Source organism: Nannobrachium achirus, assembly GCF_963921795.1.
Source record: "Nannobrachium achirus genome assembly, chromosome: 3".
NCBI classification, from domain to species: domain Eukaryota; kingdom Metazoa; phylum Chordata; class Actinopteri; order Myctophiformes; family Myctophidae; genus Nannobrachium; species Nannobrachium achirus.
The window spans coordinates 29,561,934-29,584,455 of NC_137812.1; the positions used below are offsets into that span (position 1 = coordinate 29,561,934).

Sequence of the window (22,522 nt, forward strand, 5' to 3'; positions counted from 1 at the left end):
GTCACTCCGGTGTCACATTCTACCGGTGTTAATGACCTAACACCGGCATCCTACGAAGTGGCACCTCAACTCAGAGCTAACGTGGAGGGTGAGGTTGAGGGTCAGTCGAACAGGTTATATTTGCCATGAATAAAAAAACGCTGGAATTCAGTGGAACAGCACATCCTGGGAAATCCTCCAGTGGAAGAGGACCCGCTCCAGGGTACAACAGGTAACAGGTTATTATGTGTCAAGCTGTTTCAAATACTTCTTGGCTCTCCTGGGCTATGACCTACCTGGACTGTGGTTTTCGGTGGTCGTGGTGGTGGTACAATGTCAGGTGGCTGCCTGGAGGCCCTCTTTTGTCTGTTGTTGAAAGAGTAAATTTTAGGTGAGTCTGTGATTTAGCAAATTAATTTGAATTAAAGTGGAAAGGGAAAACAACTTTCATTACCTGATCCACCGGAAGACAAAGACGGTTATGATGAGAAGAATAGCGACCAAGGGGATTCCTGCACCTGCAGCTATTTTTATCCAGGGCACTGGGGATCAGGAAGTCAGTTTAAAACTCTGACAGTAAATGAGAGCCTGATTCAAGAAACACTTTATAATGAAAGATGTGCAGAGAAAATCATTCATCCAACATTTGCTGATGAAAATGTAGTTTTAGTAAGTGGAGGTAAGTGGGTAAATGAATGAATTGTTGTTGTTACCTTCTACAACAACCGACCAGGTGGTGGACTTTGTAAAACCTATCGTGTTTTGGACTTGGCAAGAATAATTTCCACTCTGGTAAGGTTGAATATTAGTGATGGTGAAGATCTGTCCAGTATGTGTGACTTCATTCTGGCGGTACCAGGTATAATTGACCTCTGGTGGGTTGGCATCACAGCTGCAAGTCAGAGTCACTGAACTGCCCTGCTCTATTACACCATACAGACTCACTGACACTGAGGGGTTCTTCGGGGCATCTGGAGAGCAAGGTATATAGAAACACAACTCATAAATGTTTGGCTGAACATTTTTACCATGTTCATAATACTGCTTCTATATTTGATAAAACAGTGTTTCAACATAGGATTTACAAACTTATCACTGTCGCCCTGAAAACCTTTTACTGTATGTACTTACATTGGACATCTATATCAACAGAGGATGAGCTTAAGTTTCCATATTCATTTGAAGATAGACAATGGTACTTCCCGCTATCTTTGGAGCTGATACGGTTGAATTTGTATACCATTTCTTTTTTTCCCGGCAGTGTTGCATTCTCCTTGTACCAGATGTACAATTCGTTTGGGTCTGCATCACTTTCACAAGTCAGAGTCACTGTACTACCCTCCTTTATCACAGCAGAGGGTTTCACTGATAACAAAACCTTCTTTGGACCATCTGCAAAACATCATATTAACATAGATTAACTTAAACCACTTAAAATCTATATACTTTATTATAGTTCAAATAGCAAGATATCTGTTATGCATGCCCACACATTTTTGTTTTAAGATGCATTGTGAGCATCTAGATGTAACATTTTGGATGATTCTTGCCTATTTTAATTTTTTCGTTTTTTTGTTCAGCTAATATGTCCAGAAAAGAGAGTCTGTTGGTCCAGAAAAGAGACACTAATGTTAATGTGTTTAAAACTAGAATGCTGCATCGAGGTTATATGCCTCTGTCAACCAGTTGCAGTTTACATGCATGTCTGTCCAGAATCATACAGTATATTCACTGTCAGGCAGAAACCTTGTAATGTTTCAACATTTTACATATTTTTGTATATTAATGCCCTACTTAGTTGTACAAAAGTAGCATGCAGAAGTAGTGTTCAAAAATAGAAACTTTGGACAGCAATCACATTGGAAATGATTATGAAAGATCTGACTGATACATCCTGATCACATTATTCTAGAGTTTTACAAGTTTGGCCAAAATTTGAAGAAAACGCGAAATGGCCAAAATGTGAAGTGGTTTGCAGAGAATGTAAGCACTGTGGAGAACTGTAGCAAGTTAAACAATCTTGGAAAAGCCAGGCTAATTCCGGGCATAAATGCATCACAAATTTAGATTTAGGCTGCTTCTTACCTTGGCATGGGTTAAATGTGATTTTAATTTAATTAGGGGAATATTTCACTTTCAAAATAGTCTGGGGTCAATTTAACATCTACTCAGGCATTACAATAGCACCCCAGACAGTTTTTAAGTTGCTTGCTCAGTATTTAGATATTTGATATTCATTTTAACAGACACACCCCCTTCCTATACAAACCCATTGTAACTCAAACTCCATTTTAACCATGATAGACTCATCAAAAACATCTGTTCTTGGTTCAGGTGACTGATTTTGTCCTTCTAATACGTGAGGGGACCATGTGTTTCTTTTTCTTTTTTCAATAAACTTTTTCATTTATTTTCTCATTATTTATTTATTCCCCCCAAATAAACTCTAAATACTGAAGCAAGCTTAATAACTGTCTGGAGTGCACTTTTATGCCTGAGTAGACGTTAAAATTACCCCAAAAGTGAAATATCCCTTTAATATTAATTGTAATTACAGACATGCAAATTCTACTCACGTCTGACGGTGAGAGTTTCTGTGGGACCTGGACCTTTGTGTCTGGGATCATCTTTGACACCACAGGAGTATTCTCCTTCATCCTTACTGCTAACATTGTTTAGAACCATAGTATGTAGGCTCTCATTGTGTTTTAGATACTTTCCGTTGTGGTACCAGATGTAGGTGGGGTAGATAGGCAAAGAACAGTTGGTCTTACAGGTCAAAGTCACATTCTGTCCTTCTTCGACTGTGGAAGGAGTAATCATCACCAGCAGGCCTAGAGGATGCCATAAAAAGTACATTAAAAAGAAAGTTCTGTAGAACATTTCATTTGAAACTCAATGTCTCTGCAAGGAGGCATACTCTATACCTTGTCTGTCTGACAAGTGATGAACATGTTTTGGGGTTGTGCACATGTAGGAAAGGGCTTACAGGCTATGATAAAGAATGCTAATTGTCAGTTATGTGTATACAGGGGCAAACTGGGAACAAAAATCAGACCAGGAAATTAGATGACGATCCATGGAATCCAGACTGAAGTTCAGCAGGACCACTTTTGTTTCTAAACTAATAACAGTCTTTGTTCGTTTGTATGCTGAGTATCAGGACACACAGTGGTGGAAAAAGTACTGATTATTTTTACTTAAGTAAAAGTATCACTACTGCAATGTACAATCTTTTTCAAGTCAAAGTCCAGAATTCAACATTTACTTGAGTTAAAGTACAAAAGTATTGGTATTGAAAGTACCAAAGTAAGTTTTCAAAGGTATGAAATGTAAACAAATCTTTTGAATAATCTACAAGCTCACAATGTGTCACGACTATTTTCAAATGTCCAAAATGTATATACGGCTGATTTATGTAGTAGAGTTTACCTTTGCCTTTGAGATGTAGTGGAGTAGAAGTAAAAGTATTGAAAATTAGAAAATACTCCAGTAAAGTAAAAAATACCTAAAACGTACGTATACTTAAGTACCGGTACAGTAAATGTACTTAGTTACTTAAAGTTACACCACCGAGGGCAATGTCACAACAAACCAAATGAAACTATGATTTCAGATCCAATAAATGAACAACACAACTTAACAAAACTCTACTCACATATGACGGTGAGGGTTTGGTTAGGAGCTCTGACATCCTCTAGACCTTTGACAGCACAGGAGTAGCTTCCTGCATGCTTACCACAGACTGGGCCTACAACCATTTGTTGGCTCTCAGTGTGGTTTAGAATCTGTCCATTCTGGTACCAGATGTAGCTGGGTTTGTCCGTCAGAGAACAGTCTGGGTTACAGGTCAGTGTCACCTTCTGTCCTTCTATCGCTGTGGAATTAGACATCACCACTCGCAGGCCTAGAGGGTGCCAAAGAAAAGTAAAAAAAAAAAAAAAGATTTACTACTGTGATGTGTGTGTTTCCTAGATGTTGAACAGAAAATTAAAACCATCATGATGATTATAGTGACAATAGATTAAATATCTCCAAATGGAATCATGCCCAAATAATGACACTGAGTTACCTTTGACAACCAATTTGACTCCAGGTTCACCGGCATATCTCCCACCTTTTATGTTGGTTATGAACCTGAACATGTAATCTGCTGAATCAGTCTCTGTCAGGTTTCTAATGATCAGGGTACAGCTGCTGCGTTGTTTGACACAATGGTATCCCACACGACCTGCATACTGAGAGTCCTGGTACAGATCCACTTCCCATTTAGTGAACCAGAAACTGTTTATGATGTTGGCTGTGACAGTCTCATAGGTAGGGCCACTGTCATAGAAAGGGTGACGGAAATGATCATAATGAGGACCATAACGATTAGGCCTATGCAAATGAGAATTTGCATAGGATGGGTAACTGTAGGTGCAGCTTATTTTCACAGTTGATCTCTTAATGGCGCAAACAGAACGAGGGTTGTAGGTTACTCCCCAGTTATCTGTAACACAGAACATATCATAATCATTATCATAAAATCATTAGAGGACAGGAGATGTTTCTTTGCTTGCTATAGGCCCACACATGTCAATGTGAGAAATTTGGATCTTAGTACTAAGATGGTTTCCAGTATTTTTATTCATTTGTAGGCTGAGTATCAGAACACAGGTCACAAACCAAATGAAAGTATCATTTGAGATAACAAAATAAACATCACAACTTACTGCTGCCAATGGAAGTTTCTTCGGGACTGACTGTCTCACAGTTGTCTAGATGGAGCCAGAAAAAAGATTATAAGAGAAAAAAGAGAAAATCACAAAGATTAATTAACTCACTACTCTTTATGTGTTTTTGTACTGGTGACAGTCAGAAATGTACCAGGTAAACTACTGCAATATGAAAATGTTACCTTTGACAGTCAATTTGACTCCAGGTTTACCAGTAAACATCCCTCCCTCTATGTTTGTTATGAACCTAAATTTGTAATATGCTGGATCAGTGTCTCTCAGGTCTCTAATGGTCAGGGAACAGCTGCGATCCAGGTCATCACAATGGTACTGCACACGATCTGCACGCTCAGGATCCTGTTTCAGATCCACATGTCTATCAGCATCTGATGTAGTGAACCAGAATCTGTTTGTGACGTTATAAACTTCATCAGATGGGTAACTGTAGGAGCAGTAAATGTGGACAGTTGATCCCCTACTGACGCACACCTCAGCAGAGTTGTAGGTTACTCCCCAATAAGCTGTAACATAGATTATAGATACAGTAGATTATAGGACGTTTGAGAAGGACAATATATATATATTAATGAACAATACATAAAAAACAGCACAATACAGACAGTGCATTTAAAAAAGCAGATGTTTCTTTTCTTGCTAGAGGCCTCCATTATTAGTCCATGAACAGGATCTAGATCATACATGGCCATGGGCAACTGGCGGCCCGAGGCCACATGAAGCCCCCACCTTCACTTTATACGTCCCGCAGGTTAATATCAGATTATTGATATATTATTGATTTCAGCTGTTCCAATTCCAAACATGCAAACTTAATCCAATTGAAGTTAACATATGTATGGTAACTAAATGCATTTGAAATTAAATAACATTTTTACTTTTCAGGATTCCAATAAGAAAATTGCAGCTCAAAACACTTCACAGAGCAATGCATTTTAAGCTTGTAGATCGTCTATTTTTGCTATACATTTCTGTGACATAGAATGACAGAGGTTTCTGCCCGAGAGTATATGCAATATGGCCCTCTGGAGTGAGTAAGAAAAATATAGTGGCCCTCTCCAATCTCCATCATCAAAGTTGTCCACCCCTGATTAGATGCACTGTGGTGCGACAGTTTAAAAGCACTGTAGAGCTCAAGAACCTGATGTCTAGTGTGGAGGGCAGTGATCCAGGAGTCCCGAGTTGGTGTTGGCTAGACCACACTCTCGGATCGCAATGTACAGTATACACTGTGCACACAGACCACACACACCTGTACACTCTCGAACACAAAACTACCTCAATTAAATGCAAATGAGCTTTATGAACATTCAATATTTCTATATTATATTATTTGTACTCTGTGAAGAAACACATTTTATATATATACAAAATATAAAGTATAAGTATAAAAATGTATACTTTATATACATGTGAATGTTATTTTACATCTTAACATTCATGCTCTGCTAGGTTATTACTCCTTTTTTATTTTTGAGCTTTTTATCTTCACGAGTATATCTGCCTATAGCTCACAAGGTACGCATTCATTTTCAATATGCCCTATATTTTGCATACTTTATACAGTATATATAGCAGGAGCATAGGCATAGGGCTAAACTTTGACCGTACGCTAACTGTGACCTTGACCTTCATTACCCCAGATCCATTTACCCAACTCACACAAGTGATCACAATGTATCTGTCTGCCTGCAGAGACATTTGTATATTTCAGGAATAGCTAATAATGATACATGAGATGAGATGAATTCAAAAATTATTATAAAGGCATTATCTTTTTTCAGTGGGCTCAAATTAATTCAGTTTGAGAACCCAGAGTGGCTTGACTCTCTCCTGTGGTGCAAAGACCCAATTAAGCAATAAGCACATACTTCTGTCTTGTTTTGGTCGACAATATGAGGTGTTCTTTTCTTTTCTTTTATAAAGTCAATGTAGAAGTGAAGTAGTGTGACTAGTACACCATCAAAAGACACACAAATAAATATCTCAGGTTAACAAAAATCTACCCACATCTGACAGTGAGAGTTACTCCAGGACTTCTGGCATCTTCTTGGCCTTTAGGAGCACAGGAGTATTCTCCTGCATGATGACTGCTGACTGAGTCAAGAGTCTCATACTTCCCATTAGTCTCTTTTAGAAATTGTCCATTCAGGTACCAGATGTAGGTGGGGTTGTCAAGCCAACAGTTATTGTTACAGGTCAGTGACACCTTCTGTCCTGCTGTAACTGTGGAAGGACTCATCGTCACCTGCAGGTCTAGAGGGTGCCATGAATAAATAAAAAACAAATGGTGATTCTAGTCACAATAGATTAATACAGTAACTCTGATGTGTGTTTCTGTTTAAGATCAAGTACTTGTGACTGTAAAAAGTGTACCAGGTAAACTACTCCCCATGAAAAAGTTACCTGTGACAGTTAATTTGACTCCAGGGCGACCAGTATATGTCCCACCTGGTTTGTTTGTTATCAACCTAAACTTGTAATCTGCTGCATCAGTCTCTCTCAGGTCTCTAATGGTCAGTGTACAGCTCCTGTGCTGTAGTTCACAATGGTTCTCCACACGCCCTGCATACTGAGAGTCCTGGTACAGATCCAGAGCATCATTAGCCTCCCCTTTAGTATACCAGAAACTGTTTTTATATCCTGCGTTGGATGGGTATCGGTAGGTGCAGCTTATTTGCACAGTTGATCCCTTAACGGCACACATTCTAGAATGAGGGTTGTAGGTTACTCCCCAGCCATCTTGACCCTGTATCACTGTAACAGAGAACAAATCATTATCATAATCGTAAAGTTATTAGAGTAGAGGAAATGTTTATTTGAAATTGACAGAACCTCTTAACCTCTAAATTGTAATAATCCCATTGATGGTGTATTGTGTCATGACTATGGTGGACCCCAGTAGGACTAGCTGTCTCACATGGCATCAGCTAATAGATCCTTTTAAATAAGCATATCCTACTGCAGTCTAACGGAGGTTTCAGTGATCTAACAATAAACACTGACAATCTTGTCTTTAATCAGTTCACCATTCTCTGTGCGAAAGGTATTTTCATTATTTTTCAAATGACACTTAGATATCACATCACAATAGCTCCTCACATGTTTATCTGAAATAAAGGCCTACAGAACGTAAGAACACATTTCTAAAATCCTAATAAATATAAATGTACAATACCTGGTACAGTCAAGAGGAAGAGCACAAATCCATGTGTTGCTCCTCTAACATTCATAGTTAGGCCTCTCCTCTGGGTTGAAGGCTTCAGAAAACTAAAACTGCTGGTGGATAATGTCCATAAGAGGAAATATAATATAATTTAAGATCATAACTGCGGTGCTCTCTTCTCTGCATACAGTCATCTTTACTCTTGTCATTGTACTCAGTCCTATTTGTAAAATATTGTGTTTGAATAAAAAATAATACAAATAATAATAATAATGCAATTAAAAATGTTTCTTTAGTTGCCTAAAAAAGAGTAAACTTACAGAGTGTGCTGGTAAGTTGTAAACAGGTTGATTCCACCGAGGTTGATACAATTAGGACAGAATGTGTTTAAAATGGGACCACGTACTTCCTCTTCAAGCAGACTGATGGTAATTCATCAAGCTCAACAGCAGAACCGCAGAACTCATGTGTTTCCTGATAATAATCTATGAAATGTGTGAAAAAGAGCTAGAGTTATATATAGAATCTGTAACGTGTACGGAAAAAAATATCTAATGCATCATCTATAGTTAGATCACAAGATAACAGCAAACAGGAAATCACAAATGTGTTGATGTTTGAGGGTCTTTTAGTGAGAGCTTGTCATGTATTGCAAAAGTTGTTGAAACTGCATTAAAATAATCTAATATATTAGGGTGTCTTAGTGACAGGCTGTGGAGCAATTACCATTTACAATGTATGCATTTAGCAGATGTTCTTGTGACTTATAGAATATACTGTACTATAATGCAGGTAAATCAAGAAACTAGAATCAGTCTAAAGAGAACCTAAACCTTGTCATGTATTACTAGTACTACTGATATGTTGTGCTATGGTCAGACACATTTAGTTACAGGCTACTACATGTAGGTTCTCGGCATTTGAATCTCCCTTTTACATTTTCATATGTACTTACCGTATATGTCATGTTTTTCTTTTTTGTAGTTTTTTGTTTTTCTTTGTGAAGTAAAATGCATTCATAATTTTGCATAAAAGGCAGACTCAAATGCCGAGAACCTAAATGCCTTTTAGTCATGTGCTGATCAATACTGAGTTTGGTATCGATACATTCAAGAAAATATCACCCTAAACACAAATTAATAGCACATGATATCCCACAACACAATCCCATCCCAACTCATGAGCCATCAATTCAAAAAGGATTAAAGCACAAAACGTATTTTTTGTCCATTGAGTCCCTTGTGGTCTTTTTGGGTAGGAGGAGGACATGGAACAACACAATAACGAAGAGAAACTACACAAAAATGAAAAAAAGAAAGAAGAAAGGTATTTTCACATAAAAGACAGAAATATTGAAACAAAAAAAGAGAATATATTTTTTTAAAGATCTAATGATCAATAGATGTTTAAAATTATGTCATAGTATTGGACAACCATCTTTTTAATGAGCAATTCAAAATGTGTAAAATGTGTGTGTGTGTGTGTGTGTGTGTGTGTGTGTGTGCGTGCGTGCGTGCGTGCGTGCGTGCGTGCGTGCGTGCGTGCGTGCGTGCGTGCGTGCGTGCGTGCGTGCGTGCGTGTGTGTGTGTGTGTCTGGAGCTAATCTCACAAACCACTGGAGCAATCAGTATCAAATGTCTTGTGCATACTGCTGCAGTATGGCATCAATACTGCATCAAATGCTTAATGGCCTACCTCCACAAAAAAACAACTACAACATTTTATAGCTCTTTTAAATATTAATTATTCAGTCACGAGTGGTTGCCGCCTGCAAGTGGTTTTTCAGGGCGATTTTAAAGGATGTTAGGGATTTACACTCCTTTAAGGCCTTCGGTAAGGCGTTCCACATTTTGGTGGTATTGCAGGAGAACGAGTTTGACCCTTTGTTTGAGTTGACTCTGGGTTGAACGTGATCTGTGGCGCTGCCTCTGGTTTTGTAATTGTGAACATCCTTAACGTTTTATTTTATTATATTTATGTATTATTTTATATTTTATTTAAAGTATGTTGTCACGTACATGGGTATGTTAGTGGTGTAGTGTATCTTGTACACCAGGCCCATTGCAAGATGCTGCACTCTGTCATCTACTCTGAGCCACCCACGCTTGACTGATGAGTAGCGGTGAGGTGAGTATGAAAAGGAAGGTTAAGCAGCTACTAGGACCCCAAGGTAAGGTTATAATAAGGTTTCTATAATCACTAATGGTTATGGTGTGAATGTAACATTAAAGCCTGCTTAGTAGCCGTCATACTCTCACACAAGGAAATGCTGCACACAGCTTGGTTTTGCGTGCTAAACATTGCATAATTATTATGTTCAAGGGTTAGATTTCCGAACAGCAGAAAACTTAGTGAGTTTCCTGATGATAATCAATGAGAAATATTACGTGTGTGTGTGTGTGTGTGTGTGTGTGTGTGTGTGTGTGTGTGTGTGTGTGTGTGTGTGTGTGTGTGTGTGTGTGTGTGTGTGTGTGTGTGTGTGTGTGTGTGTTATACATCTATTCTAGGCTATAAGTTCAGATGTTTTTATATTTGGCAGCTTTGGCCATATCCACAGGCTGGTGGTCAGGGGCTGGAGGATTATGGGGTTGTCCAAGTGTAAGGCAAAGCAGCTTGCAACATTGCTCAATCTCCTCCATTCTATAGGCAGTCGATCTACAGTATTTGGAGGAAGGTGCTTTCTGTACCCATATTCTTTTCTCCTGTGTTCGTGATATGGCAGAATGAAGTGTATGACCAATGTCGAGTCGACATTGGTGGAATGTGGAATGCCTTACCGAAGGTCTTAAAGGAGTGTGGATCACTAGCATCCTTTAAAATCGCTCTGAAAAACCACTTACAGGCAGCAGCCGTTCGCAATTGGTAAAAACAGACCTACCCCCCCCTGCCTCTTCGTTGTATATACTTTCTGTTTGTATAAAATTACTGTTCTTTTGTTCTTTCATTTTTCTTTTTTTTTTACTGACTATATCTACTGCATAGTACTGTGTTCTATTCGTCTGTCATTCAATGTTATATGAGATCATTTAATGGTTTCCTGTGGAAATAAGCGTAGTCTTTTCTAGGATCTCCTTTTAGTAGACCTTGTACCAATGAACTGTACCGTCATGAAACTGTACCCTTTTCTATGCAAACTTCTAATAAAGTCTTCAATCAATCAATCAATCAATCAATCAATCAATCAATCAATCAATCAATCAATCAAATTTGCATGGATTTAAGCACAGATCATCTGTAACACGCACAAAAAAGAATACCGTAAAATGGCATCACCTAGGCCTATAATTAGATCACAAGATTACAGCAAACACAGGAAATCATCATCTTGTCGATGTTTGAGGGTTTTTAGTGAGAGCTTGTCAGTTGAAACATGTCATATATATATATATATATATATATATATATATATATATATATATATATATATAGCAACAAACATTGTTGAAACAGTTTACAGTTTGCATTAAAAGAAAATGTAATATTACCATATTACTATATTACAGTTTATTAATGACAAGCCGTGGAGTACACTAAATCTTCGTCATGTATTAGTCTACTACTGTATTGTGATAATAATATTGTGTAATATTGTGCTATGGTCAGAAACATTTCTTTAGTTATGTAGGTTCTCTGAGTTTTAATCTGACTTTTTATATACTGTAGCCGATGTCATGTTTTTTCTTTTCTTTCTTTTTTGTTTCATGCAGTAAAATGAATTCATAATATTTGCATCATATCCATGTACTCGTCAATGAATCCCAAATGGTTCATAATCTTTTTAATTTCTTCAAAGTAGTTGTTCTAATGTGAATTATTTCATATGCATTCTTTGATTCATATTGACGACTGGCTTGTAAGGAGTAGGCCTATCACAACGACTTAGCAGGAACAACTCTTTTAATATTGAAGCTTTGACATACAGTACATGAACATAAACAAGAAATAATACCACACATAATATCCTACAACAAGGGTCTTCAACAGGGGGTCCGGGACCCCTAGGGGGTCCTCAGAGTCACTACAGGGGGTCCTCCAAATCTTTGTGTGATAGAAACCTTTTTGCTCTTTTTTTTAAATAATTTAACCACTTGAACCCTAGCGTCCATATTCTGAGAACTTACAATAAATAGCAGATCTACAAGCTCACAACGCCTCACAGTGCGAGGCGTTGTGAGCTTGTAGATCAGCTATTTTCGGCAAAAGAGGTTGGTAGAGGGGAAAAGGAGCAGACCAGAGTGAGAGTGACAGTTCAAGTGGTTAAATATTTGAAAACACAAATTGACATGAATCCAAAATACACTGACGATTGTGCTGTCAAACGATGAAACTATATGGAATCTACGAAAAGGTTGTGGGGGTCCCTGCTTCATCTCTCTCTCAACCAAGGGATCCTTGGCCTGAAGACGTTGAAGACCCCTGTCCTACAACATAATCCCATCCCAACTCATTCATATTCAACTAATAACACCAATAATAACACAATTAAGAACTGGGAAATGCATTGGGAATGGGAACACCATGCAGAAAATAATCAAGGGTTAACACAGCTTTGTAGCAATTCAGAAACATAGGACCATGAATTTGGCATAAAAGGCCTTTTAGTAGCCATCATAATCTCACCCAAGAAAGTGTCTTTTTGCGCCATAATCCCCAATTGTCAAGAAGTGTCACAACATCTGTCCCTGAATCAGAAGGGAACTGGGCACAGGCTGGTTCGCTTGCAAGATTATAGCACAGAATGCTTAATGCGGAATATTGAAGAATCTGAGCATGTGTGTCAAAATTGTGTGAGTATATACAATATCCACATTCAAGACTGTGTCTCTGTAATCAGTCTCTCTGATTTATTCAGTTGTAATGTCTCAGATATCTCACCAGGGGGCAGCAATGGACCTTTTAAATGTGACCACACCATAGAGCATCGCAGTGAGGTGTCAGAAGTAAAAAAGCTCATTCATTTTCACCATAGGGTTTTTCATTATCAGCCACAAAGTCGTAGCAATTCAATGTACACTTACCACTAGGCTGGTGGTTGTAATATGGTTATGCTCCTGTAGAACCCCCGAGTATGTATGCAATCACTCTAGTTTTAGTAAAAACACGTTTTAATCAAGATCGCACGAAGAACTGCATTACCCATACTGCTAAACATGTACATCCCGTGAAATCGACGTCTGTGATTGGTCTTCTAGCTTCTTCTTCTTTCACATATCTTGCGGTTACCGCGGAAGTAGCTTACTGCCCCCTGTCTTCCCGGCAGATTATTGCACTTCAGCAGAAATCCGTGAGCGAGTGTCTTTCTTTTACAAATATGATGCACTATGTTAATCACTTCGTGCCAAGGCCACAAGAGGACGCTAGAGTGCCAGACATTTCTCCATAAGGCTTCATAGTATCATCCGGGTACCCTGGCAGAAGTGGATTGGGATTTCACTGCATGCAGTGTTATGACCGTGGACCGGAGGAAGAGAGCTAAGAGTTATCGGCTCTTTTTTTTGGTAAGCCCGATCTGAGGCTATTTAGCCGCAAAAAAAACGTTGTTGCTGCCCTGGGAACACAGTTCAGAGAAAAAGGTCTCTAAAGATCTGAGAATGTATTGGATTAGGCGGCGCGGTGCGGCGGCGTTACCCGATTACGGGCCGGTGGAAAGAAAGCGCGATAGGCGGCCTGGTTCCAAAATTAGACCGGGCTTCGTTGAGGCCTCCGATTAATTAATTCATTTTATTAAAAAAGCCGGACTAGATCGAGATCGGCACCCCGGAATACGTCGCGCCGCCGACAGATAGATTGAGTTTTTTTGGGGGGGCTCTAAACTTTATTCTAAACCATTTTCAATGGAATAAATCGTCGGACCATCTAGACTCGGTCGTTGGAAAGCGTAGGACGAGCCAGGACCACCCACATCTCTACAAGCAGCTCAGGGTAAGTAAAATAGCAAAAAAAACATTGTATTGTATTGAAAAAAAGCCGAACTTGTTCGGGATGGGCACAAGAAGGGTTTTAAAGATGACGATAAGAGCGTCCACAGAGATGAAAATCACTACATGTCAGGCCATATGCTGGCCTGGATAACTAAACTGACCGTGATTTAAGGGATATATTTCAGGAAACAAGTGTCATTCGCAATGCATTCTGGGAGTGTAGTTTCCGCAATTTTTTAAATAATGATGTACACAGTCTTGTACCCTGCCCTTTTTTCAGCTTTCCAATTAATTGAATATTGTCATGATTCCTCACCAGCCGAGGTGGCTTTGTCCGAGGCTTAAACACTTTTAAATAAATACTTTATGAAAGGTCTATGGAAGAAATGAATGGGGAAAACGCTTCCGACCCCAGAGTGAGGACGGGGTAGGGCTTCAACTGCGATGCTCTATAGTGGACATCCTTCTGTCTCGGGCTGTGGTGGTTGGACCATTATATCACATTATACGGTATCTATGGTTGCACGGTAGAAGAGTCGGGCTCTTCCTGGTTCTTCGTATAGGGAATAAAGTGAACGGTGGTGTAGTCAACATCATCTTGCTGTTCCATTGGTTCCTGTTAATAATAGTAATAATAATAATAATGAATATGTTTGCACTTTTCTTGACATGAAATGCAGCTCAATATGCTTTACAGCACAAAAAATAAGCACAATTGTGCTTTACAGAAAAATACAAATGATTAACAATAAAACAGAAAAGAAAAGTAAAAACATAAAACTAAATTAAAACATAAAAAAGGTGATGAAACAGGCAAAACACTTCATTGTATTATAAAAAATATATATAGGCTCACTCCAAGAAACAAAAGGAAAGTTAGGAAACGTTTCAAACACTGTTTGTTTCTCCAGGGCTAACCTACCTGAACTGTGATTTGCACTAGTCGTTCAGTGTCAGATGGCTGCTTGGAGGCCATCTTTCGTCTGTGAATGAAAGACTCGGTTTTAGGTGAGTTTGTGTTTCATTTGGATTAAAGAAGTGTAAAGGAAAGACTAAATGTGTTACCTGATCCACAGGAAGAATACGATGGATATGATGATCTCGCTGACAGCAAAGAGGATTCCTTCAGCCGCAGCTATTGATATTGAGGCCCATGGTGCTGGGGATCAGGTGCTCAAATAAATCACTGACAGTAAATGAGAGCCTGACTTATACAGGACTTTATGGATCTCTTAACAACACTGAAAACTTAGCAGATAAAATCATCCTTTCAATATTATTTGCTAATGAAATTCTAGTTCTATTGGATGCAAGAGTACTAATGAATACGTTGGATATTTCTTACCTGCTACAACAACCAATAGGAAGGTGACATTCCTGCCACTTATTGTGTTTTGAACTAAGCAAGAATAATTTCCACTCTGGTTAGATTGAATATTAGCCATGGTGAAGTTCTGTCCAACATGTTTAGGTGTGTCTTCATTCTGGCGGTACCAGGTATAATTGACCTCTGGTGGGTTGGCATCACTGATGCAAGTCAGAGTCACTGAACTGCCCTGCTCTATTACACCAGACAGACTCACTGACACTGAGACGTTCTTCGGGGCATCTGGAGAGCAAGATATATAGAAACACAACTCATAAATGTTTGACTGAACATTCTTACCATGTTCATAATACTGCTTCTATATTTGATAAAACAGTGATTCAACGAAGGATTTACAAACGTATCACTGTTGCCCTGAAAACCTTTTACTTGTACTTACATTGGACATCTATATCAACAGAGGATGAGCTTAAGATTCCATATTCATTTGAAGATAGACAATGGTACTTCCCGCTGTCTTTGGACCTGATGCGGTTGAATTTATATACCATTTCTTTTTGTCCCAGCAGTGCTGCATTCTCCTTGTACCAGATGTACAATTCTTTTGGGTTTGCATCACTTTCACAAGTCAGAGTCACTGTACTACCCTCCTTTATCACAGCAGAGGGTTTCACTGATAATGAAACCTTCTTTGGACCATCTGCAAAACATCATATTAATATTGATTAACTTTAACCACTTAAAATCTATATACTTTATTGTAGTTCAAATAGCAAAATATCTGGTATCCATGCCCACAAAGCTTTGTTTAAGATGTATTGTGAGCATCTAGATGTAACATTTTGGATGAATGCTTGTCTATTTCTTTCTTTTTTTTCAGCTAATATGTCCAGAAAAGAGAGGTTAATCTATCTATACATGCGAGAAGTCTCTGCGTGTCTGCTTGTCAGTCTGTCTGTAATCCACGTATCTCGAGACCCGTTCGTCCCACCGGCTTCAGATTCGGCACACGCGTTCCCCACCGTGGCGCGGAGTGCAGTGCTGGGCCTCGACCCGACCCGACGCGCGGTTTTCCCGAACCAGCGCGAAACGTTCGGAATCTCCTTATGCGGGGCTGATTGTTGACATCAGGCTGTTCCGGAGGAAATCGGCGCAAGCGCTGACTCATTGTGACATCACTCGAGAACCGTTCGTCCCACGGGCACGCACGTTCTCCATATATGGGCATAAAATGAATGCCCCCATATATGGGCATAAAATGGATGCAGACAGACAGATACAGATATCTCCATATATGGACATAAATGGACACAGGCAAACAGATGGTCAAAGATCTCCATATATGGGCATAAAATGGACGCAGACAGACAGATACAGATATCTCCATATATGGGCATAAATGGACACAGGCAAACAGATGGTCAAAACGGGTCCTATGACAACAGGTATAATAGAGACACACGGGCGCCTACAAATATGGCCGTCCTATTGTGATAGCGACCCCACTTCGGGTAAGGGAGAACGGTGCACTGCAAGCCAGCCCATAGAAAGTCATTGCAATTCAGCTGTGGTTAGCCTAATATTAAAATAATCCTACACGAACTGCAGACTATCTTGATTTGAATAAAAATATGTTTCCAGATGTATGGCCTGACCCTGACAACATATCTTCTTGTTTTCTAAATACATGATGTGTGTCACATTTAATTTGCCACTTGAATGGATTACCCATAATGTTAACAGAGAAGAGGGGAAACGGCAGACACAGAACCTGTCGCTTTTCAGTGACATCACTGTCTTTACTGCTGTGCGTTTATGAGCGCCGACTTTGAAGATCCCGACCTTTTCAACTACAGAGTGGATTCTCCAGGTTAGTATTAATCCAAAAATAACCTGCAAGACTCCGTTTGGAAAAGGCGAGATGCAATCATTTCCCAAAAATAAACAGCCTAATTATACATGAGAGACGAGCGTATCTGGCTATAGAAAACCTCAAGGGATGCGTCCATGACGTGTGTACCATGCGACCACCTAAACTTAAGATTTCCAATGCTAGCACTTTTGACTCACAGATGAAGTATATTAAAGTATATTGTAGGTAGTGTATCAAGATGACAGATATGCCACTTTAAAAAGGCAAAATTAAACTCATGGGACACTTTATTAGAACACAAAAAAAAATCGCTAATGCCTCAGTAGTCAACCACTGAAATTATGATATTTCACGATGCCTCTCATTGGGATTGCATTGGCAGCTGCAGTTCACCGTTAATCCTTACCCGAAGTCGGGTCGCTATCACAATAGGACGGCCATATTTGTAGGAGCCCGTGTGTCTCTATGGGGTTTGAATTAAAGGGGGAACCAGCACTGTGTCTGCAACACAGTCGGAGGCATAGACAGATACAGAGATCTCCATAATGGGCATAAACGGACACAGACAAACAGATGGAGGAGGAGACAAACATAAGACAAGCAACAAAGAGTGTGACTGGGAGAACATTGATGATGCAGATTTAAATTACTTTACAGCTTTTGCTGAAGAGAACAAGGATCAGTAGTGGAGATCTGGGTTGGCTGAGGTGCAGACGGAGGAGACAAACATAAGACAAGTTAAATCAACAGCCAGGGGCGGCCTTAGTAATCTGGAGGCCCGTTTCAAGAGCTATTGATGAGGCCCCCCCACGCCACCGCCAGCGCACCCAGGCCACAGTAGCCATGCAACAATCGCACACAAAAGTTGACTTATAGTCAATGACTGCCTGCTATTTATATATTATTATTATTATATCACTACATAATGTTATAGCATTGGCCAAAATGGCGTTATATTAACAAGGTTATATGATTATTAAAAAGTGTTATATGTGTGTTGCAAGTTGAAAAGGCTTGCTGGCTAGCTCTTGGAGGCCCCCTGGTGGCTGAGGCCCGTTTCAATTGAAACTGGTGAAACATAGCTAAGGCCTCCCCTGTCAACAGCACAAGACTGAAAAAAAAAACAAGTTCTCCAAAAAATCTCAAGCTGAATTCACTCTCCCGCTCCAAAAAAGAAAAGGAAAATAAAAGAGACAAAGACAAACATAAGACAAGCAACAAAGCGTGGGACTGGGAGGATGACTTGAATGATGCAGATTTAAGCAGGCTGCATATTCTGCTTAAAGAGGAAACAAACAAAAAGAGACAGAGATCTCATATATGGGCATAAAATGGACGCAGATAAAACAGATATCTCCATATATGGGCATATATGGGCATACAATGGACGCAGAATCACAAAGATCTCCATATACGGGCATAAAAGGGACACAGACAGACAGATACAGAGATCTCCATATATGGGCATAAAATGGACGCAGATAGACAGATAACTCCATATATGGGCATATATGGGCATAAAATGGACCCAGAACTATATCTGCAGTGATCTCCATATATGGACATAAAATGGACGCCGACAGACAGACAGATACAGATATCTCCATATGGGCATAAATGGACACAGGCAAACAGATGGTCAAAACGGGTCCTATGACAACAGTATAATGGGGTTTGCATTAAAGGGCGGGGCATTCATTCCCTATTTACATCGTTCCCGAGTTGGCCAGGTCGCCGACTAGAGCCCGTATCAGAGTCGGGTCGCGGTGTAGTGCTGTGTAGTCTTTTTGAGTCGTAAAACTACAACGTTAACGCTCAAAAAGACTACACGGCACTACACCGCGGTGGATAGCCTTCCACCGCGGACCCGACTCTGATACGGGCTTAGGTCGGCCCAGCTTCTAGTGTTATTAAAACTAAAATACTGCATGGTGGTTATATGCCTCTGTCAACCAGATGCAGTTTACATGCATGTCTGTCCAGACTCATACAGTATCGTCACTGTCAGGCAGAAATCTTGTAACATTTTCTTTTGTATATTAACACCCGTTTCGGATGGTATCATGCCATACAATGGCCGCTTATATCAATGCCCTAGTAGCCCTACTTAGTTGTACAAAAGTGGCATGCAGAAGTAGTGCTCAAAAATAGAAACTTTGGACAGCAATCACAGCCACATTGAAAATGATTATTAAAATCTGACTGATACTGTACATCCTGATCACATTATTCCAGAAGGGGAATGGGTATCAATTTCATTTTACAAGTTTGGCCAAAATCTGAAGAAAACGCAAAATGGCAAAAAGTAATAGGCCAAAATGTGAAGCGGTTTGCAGGGAATGTGAAAGCAAAATGCTCTGCATATTCTGTATAAGTACTGTGGAGCACTGGAGCAAGGTAAACAATCTTGGAAAAGCCAGGCTAATTCCGGGCATAAATGCATAATACATTTAGATTTAGGCATACCTTATTTGGCATGGGTTAAATGAGATTTGAATTTAATTATAGGGATATTTCACTTTCAAATTTGTTTGGGGTCAATTTAACATCTACTCAGGCATTGAAATAGCACCCCAGACAATGTTTAAGTTGCTTGATTCAGTATTTAAATATTTGATATTCATTTTAACAGACACACCCCTTCCTATATCTATAAAAACCCACTGTAACTTCAAACTCAATTTTAACCATGATAGACTCATCGAAAACACCTGTTCTTGGTTCAGGTGACTGATTTTGTCCTTCTAATACGTGAGAGGGCCATGTGTGTTTCTCTTTCTTTTTTCAATAAACCTTTTCATTCATTTTCTCACTATTTATCATTTACCCCCAAATAAACTATAAATACTGAAGCAAGCTTAATAACTATCTGAGTGCTCTTTTATGCCTGAGTAGACGTTAAAATTACCCCAGAAGTGAAATATTCCTTTAATATTAATTGTAATTACAGACATGCAAATTCTACTCACGTCTGACGGTGAGAGTTTCTGTGGGACCTGGACCTTTGTGTTTGGGATCATCTTTGACACCACAGGAGTATTCTCCTTCATCCTCAATGCTAACATTGTTTAGAACCAAAGTCTGTAGGCTCTCAGTGAGGTTTAGATCCTTTCTGTTGTGGTACCAGATGTAGGTGGGGTAGATAGTCAAAGAACAGTTGGTCTTACAGGTCAAAGTCACATTCTGTCCTTCTTCGACTGTGGAAGGAGTAATCGTCACCAGCAGGCCTAGAGGATGCCATAAAAAAAGAAAGAAAAAAAAAAGAAAAAAGGGTAATTATAGTCACATTATTCTGTAGAACATTTCATTTGCAACTCAATACAGCACATATCTCTGCAAGGAGGCATGCCCTATATCTGCCTCCATCTTTCTGTCTGTCTTACAAGTGGTGACAATGTTTTTATAGTAGGAAAGGGCTTGGGACAATGGATAGGCTATGACAAGTCCAGAATTCAACATTTACTTGAGTTAAGTACAAAAGTATTGGTATTGAAAGTACCAAATTAAGTTTTCACAGAAATGTATACACATTTTTTGAAAATAGCAGATCTACAAGCTCACAATGCCTCACGACTATTTTCAAATGTCCAAAATGTATATACGGCTGAATAATGTAGTAGAGTAAAGTACAATATTTGCCTTTGAGATGTAGTGGAGTAGAATTAAAAGTATTGAAAATTAGAAACACTCCAGTAAAGTAAAAAATACCTAAAACGTGTACTAGGACAGTAATGTACTTAGTTACTTACAGTTACACCACCGAGGACACAGTCACAATAAACCAAATACAACTATGATTTCAGATCCAATACATGAACAGCACAACTTAACAAAACTCTACTCACATCTGACGGTGAGAGTTTGGTCAGGAGCTCTGACATCCTCTAGACCTTTGACAGCACAGGAGTAGCTTCCTGCATGCTGACTGCTGACTGGTCCTACAACCATCTGTTGGCTCTCAGTGTAGTTTAGAAGCTGTCCATTCTGGTACCAGATGTAGCTGGGTTTGTCCATCAGAGAACAGTCTGGGTTACAGGTCAGTGTCACATTCTGTCCTTCTATCGCTGTGGAAGTAGAGATCGCCAGTCGCAGGCCTAGAGGGTGCCAAAGAAAAGTAAAAAACAAAACAAAAAAAAAACATCATGATCATAGTAGGCACAATAGATATATTCATTGTCACATAAAGTGAATATTGTGTGCCAATATATATATTATATCTGCCAGTCAACAGTGCGCATGTGCGCACCGGTGTGAGTGAGTTGTGGTTGAGTGGCAGATCAAAGTAAACTGGGTCCTTTGATGTTAACGTGCAAGCAGCGTCTCCGCGTCCTGTGTTCCTCTTAAACATTGCTTAATCTAAATAGATTACGAGCGTATGAAAACGCCACATGGTGTCAGAAAGTGAACTAAACGTTGGGAGAGAAGAAGGATTATAAGTTTGAGACTTTTGAACGTGCGTGTGCATCGCCATGGCGAAGTTTTCCCCTCCGGAGCAGATGGATTTTACCAAGCCGGCGACCTGGCCAGATTGGAAGCAAAGATTTTCCCGGTACAGAGTTGCAACAAAGCTGAGCGAGGAGGAAGAAAATGTACAGGTCAGCGCCTTAATATACTCCATGGGAGCAGAGGCTGAGCACATATATAAATCCTTCACATTCACGACGTCAGGTGATGCGAACAAATATGCCCCAGTGCTTGCTAAATACAATGAATATTTCGTCCCTAAACGGAACGTCATTTTTGAGAGGGCTAGATTTTACTCAAGAGCACAGCAAGCCGGTGAAAACGTGGAAGCCTTCATTAGGCAGCTCTATGAGTTAGCAGAAACCTGCGAGTTTGGAGCCCAGAAAGATGACCATATGAGGGATAGATTAGTCCTTGGCATCCGTGATAAGCACCTGTCTCAAAAGCTACAAATGAGAGATGATCTGACGCTGCGCAGTGCAATTGAAATGGCGAGGCATTTTGAGCTAATTAAAGGACAAAACCAAGGCTCATCAGATAATGTTGATGAAGTCAAAACCTTCAGACAGAAGGGGAGGAGAGATTATGGTGCAAGTGGAGCTAAAGCACACAGACAGAAAAACGAAAGATCAAAGGGAAACTGTGGAAGATGTCACAGGGAACACAGTGATCCAGACCAGTGTCCAGCTAAAGGAAAGAGATGCAACAAATGTAAGAAAATGGGACACTTTGCAGTAGCATGTTTCTCTAAGAGCCATGTGCGGGAGGTTACTGTAAATGACCAAGAAAGTGCACGTGATGAAGAGGAGTCTTTCTTCCTCGGGTCACTCACCGAGCATAACACAAATGTGAACGAGGTCATTACTGAGGATGAGCCACCTTGGCACACCACACTGAACATTGCTAATACTCAAGTGACATTTAAGATAGACTCAGGGGCCGACACGTCAGTGATGACAGAAGCTACATATAATGGCCTAGCCAAAAAGCCCCAGCTTAAACCTGTAAAAACCACACTGGGAAGCCCAGGCGGCAATGTGACCACTAGAGGGCAGTTTT

The 22,522-nt window shown here is 39.7% G+C and overlaps 1 protein-coding gene across 1 annotated transcript; it reads right to left on the reverse strand.

Annotated features, from left to right (window-relative positions):
• Positions 1 to 3,629: 3,629 nt before the first annotated feature.
• On the reverse strand, positions 3,630 to 21,013 carry LOC308282164 (B-cell receptor CD22-like; the record flags this gene model as incomplete). The annotated part of the gene is made up of 5 exons (XM_080722508.1): positions 3,630 to 3,856; positions 4,695 to 4,739; positions 6,723 to 6,968; positions 19,969 to 20,226; positions 20,845 to 21,013. 5 exons carry the CDS (start codon positions 21,011 to 21,013, stop codon positions 3,630 to 3,632), a joined length of 945 nt encoding a protein of 314 aa, XP_080578634.1.
• Positions 21,014 to 22,522: the final 1,509 nt, after the last annotated feature.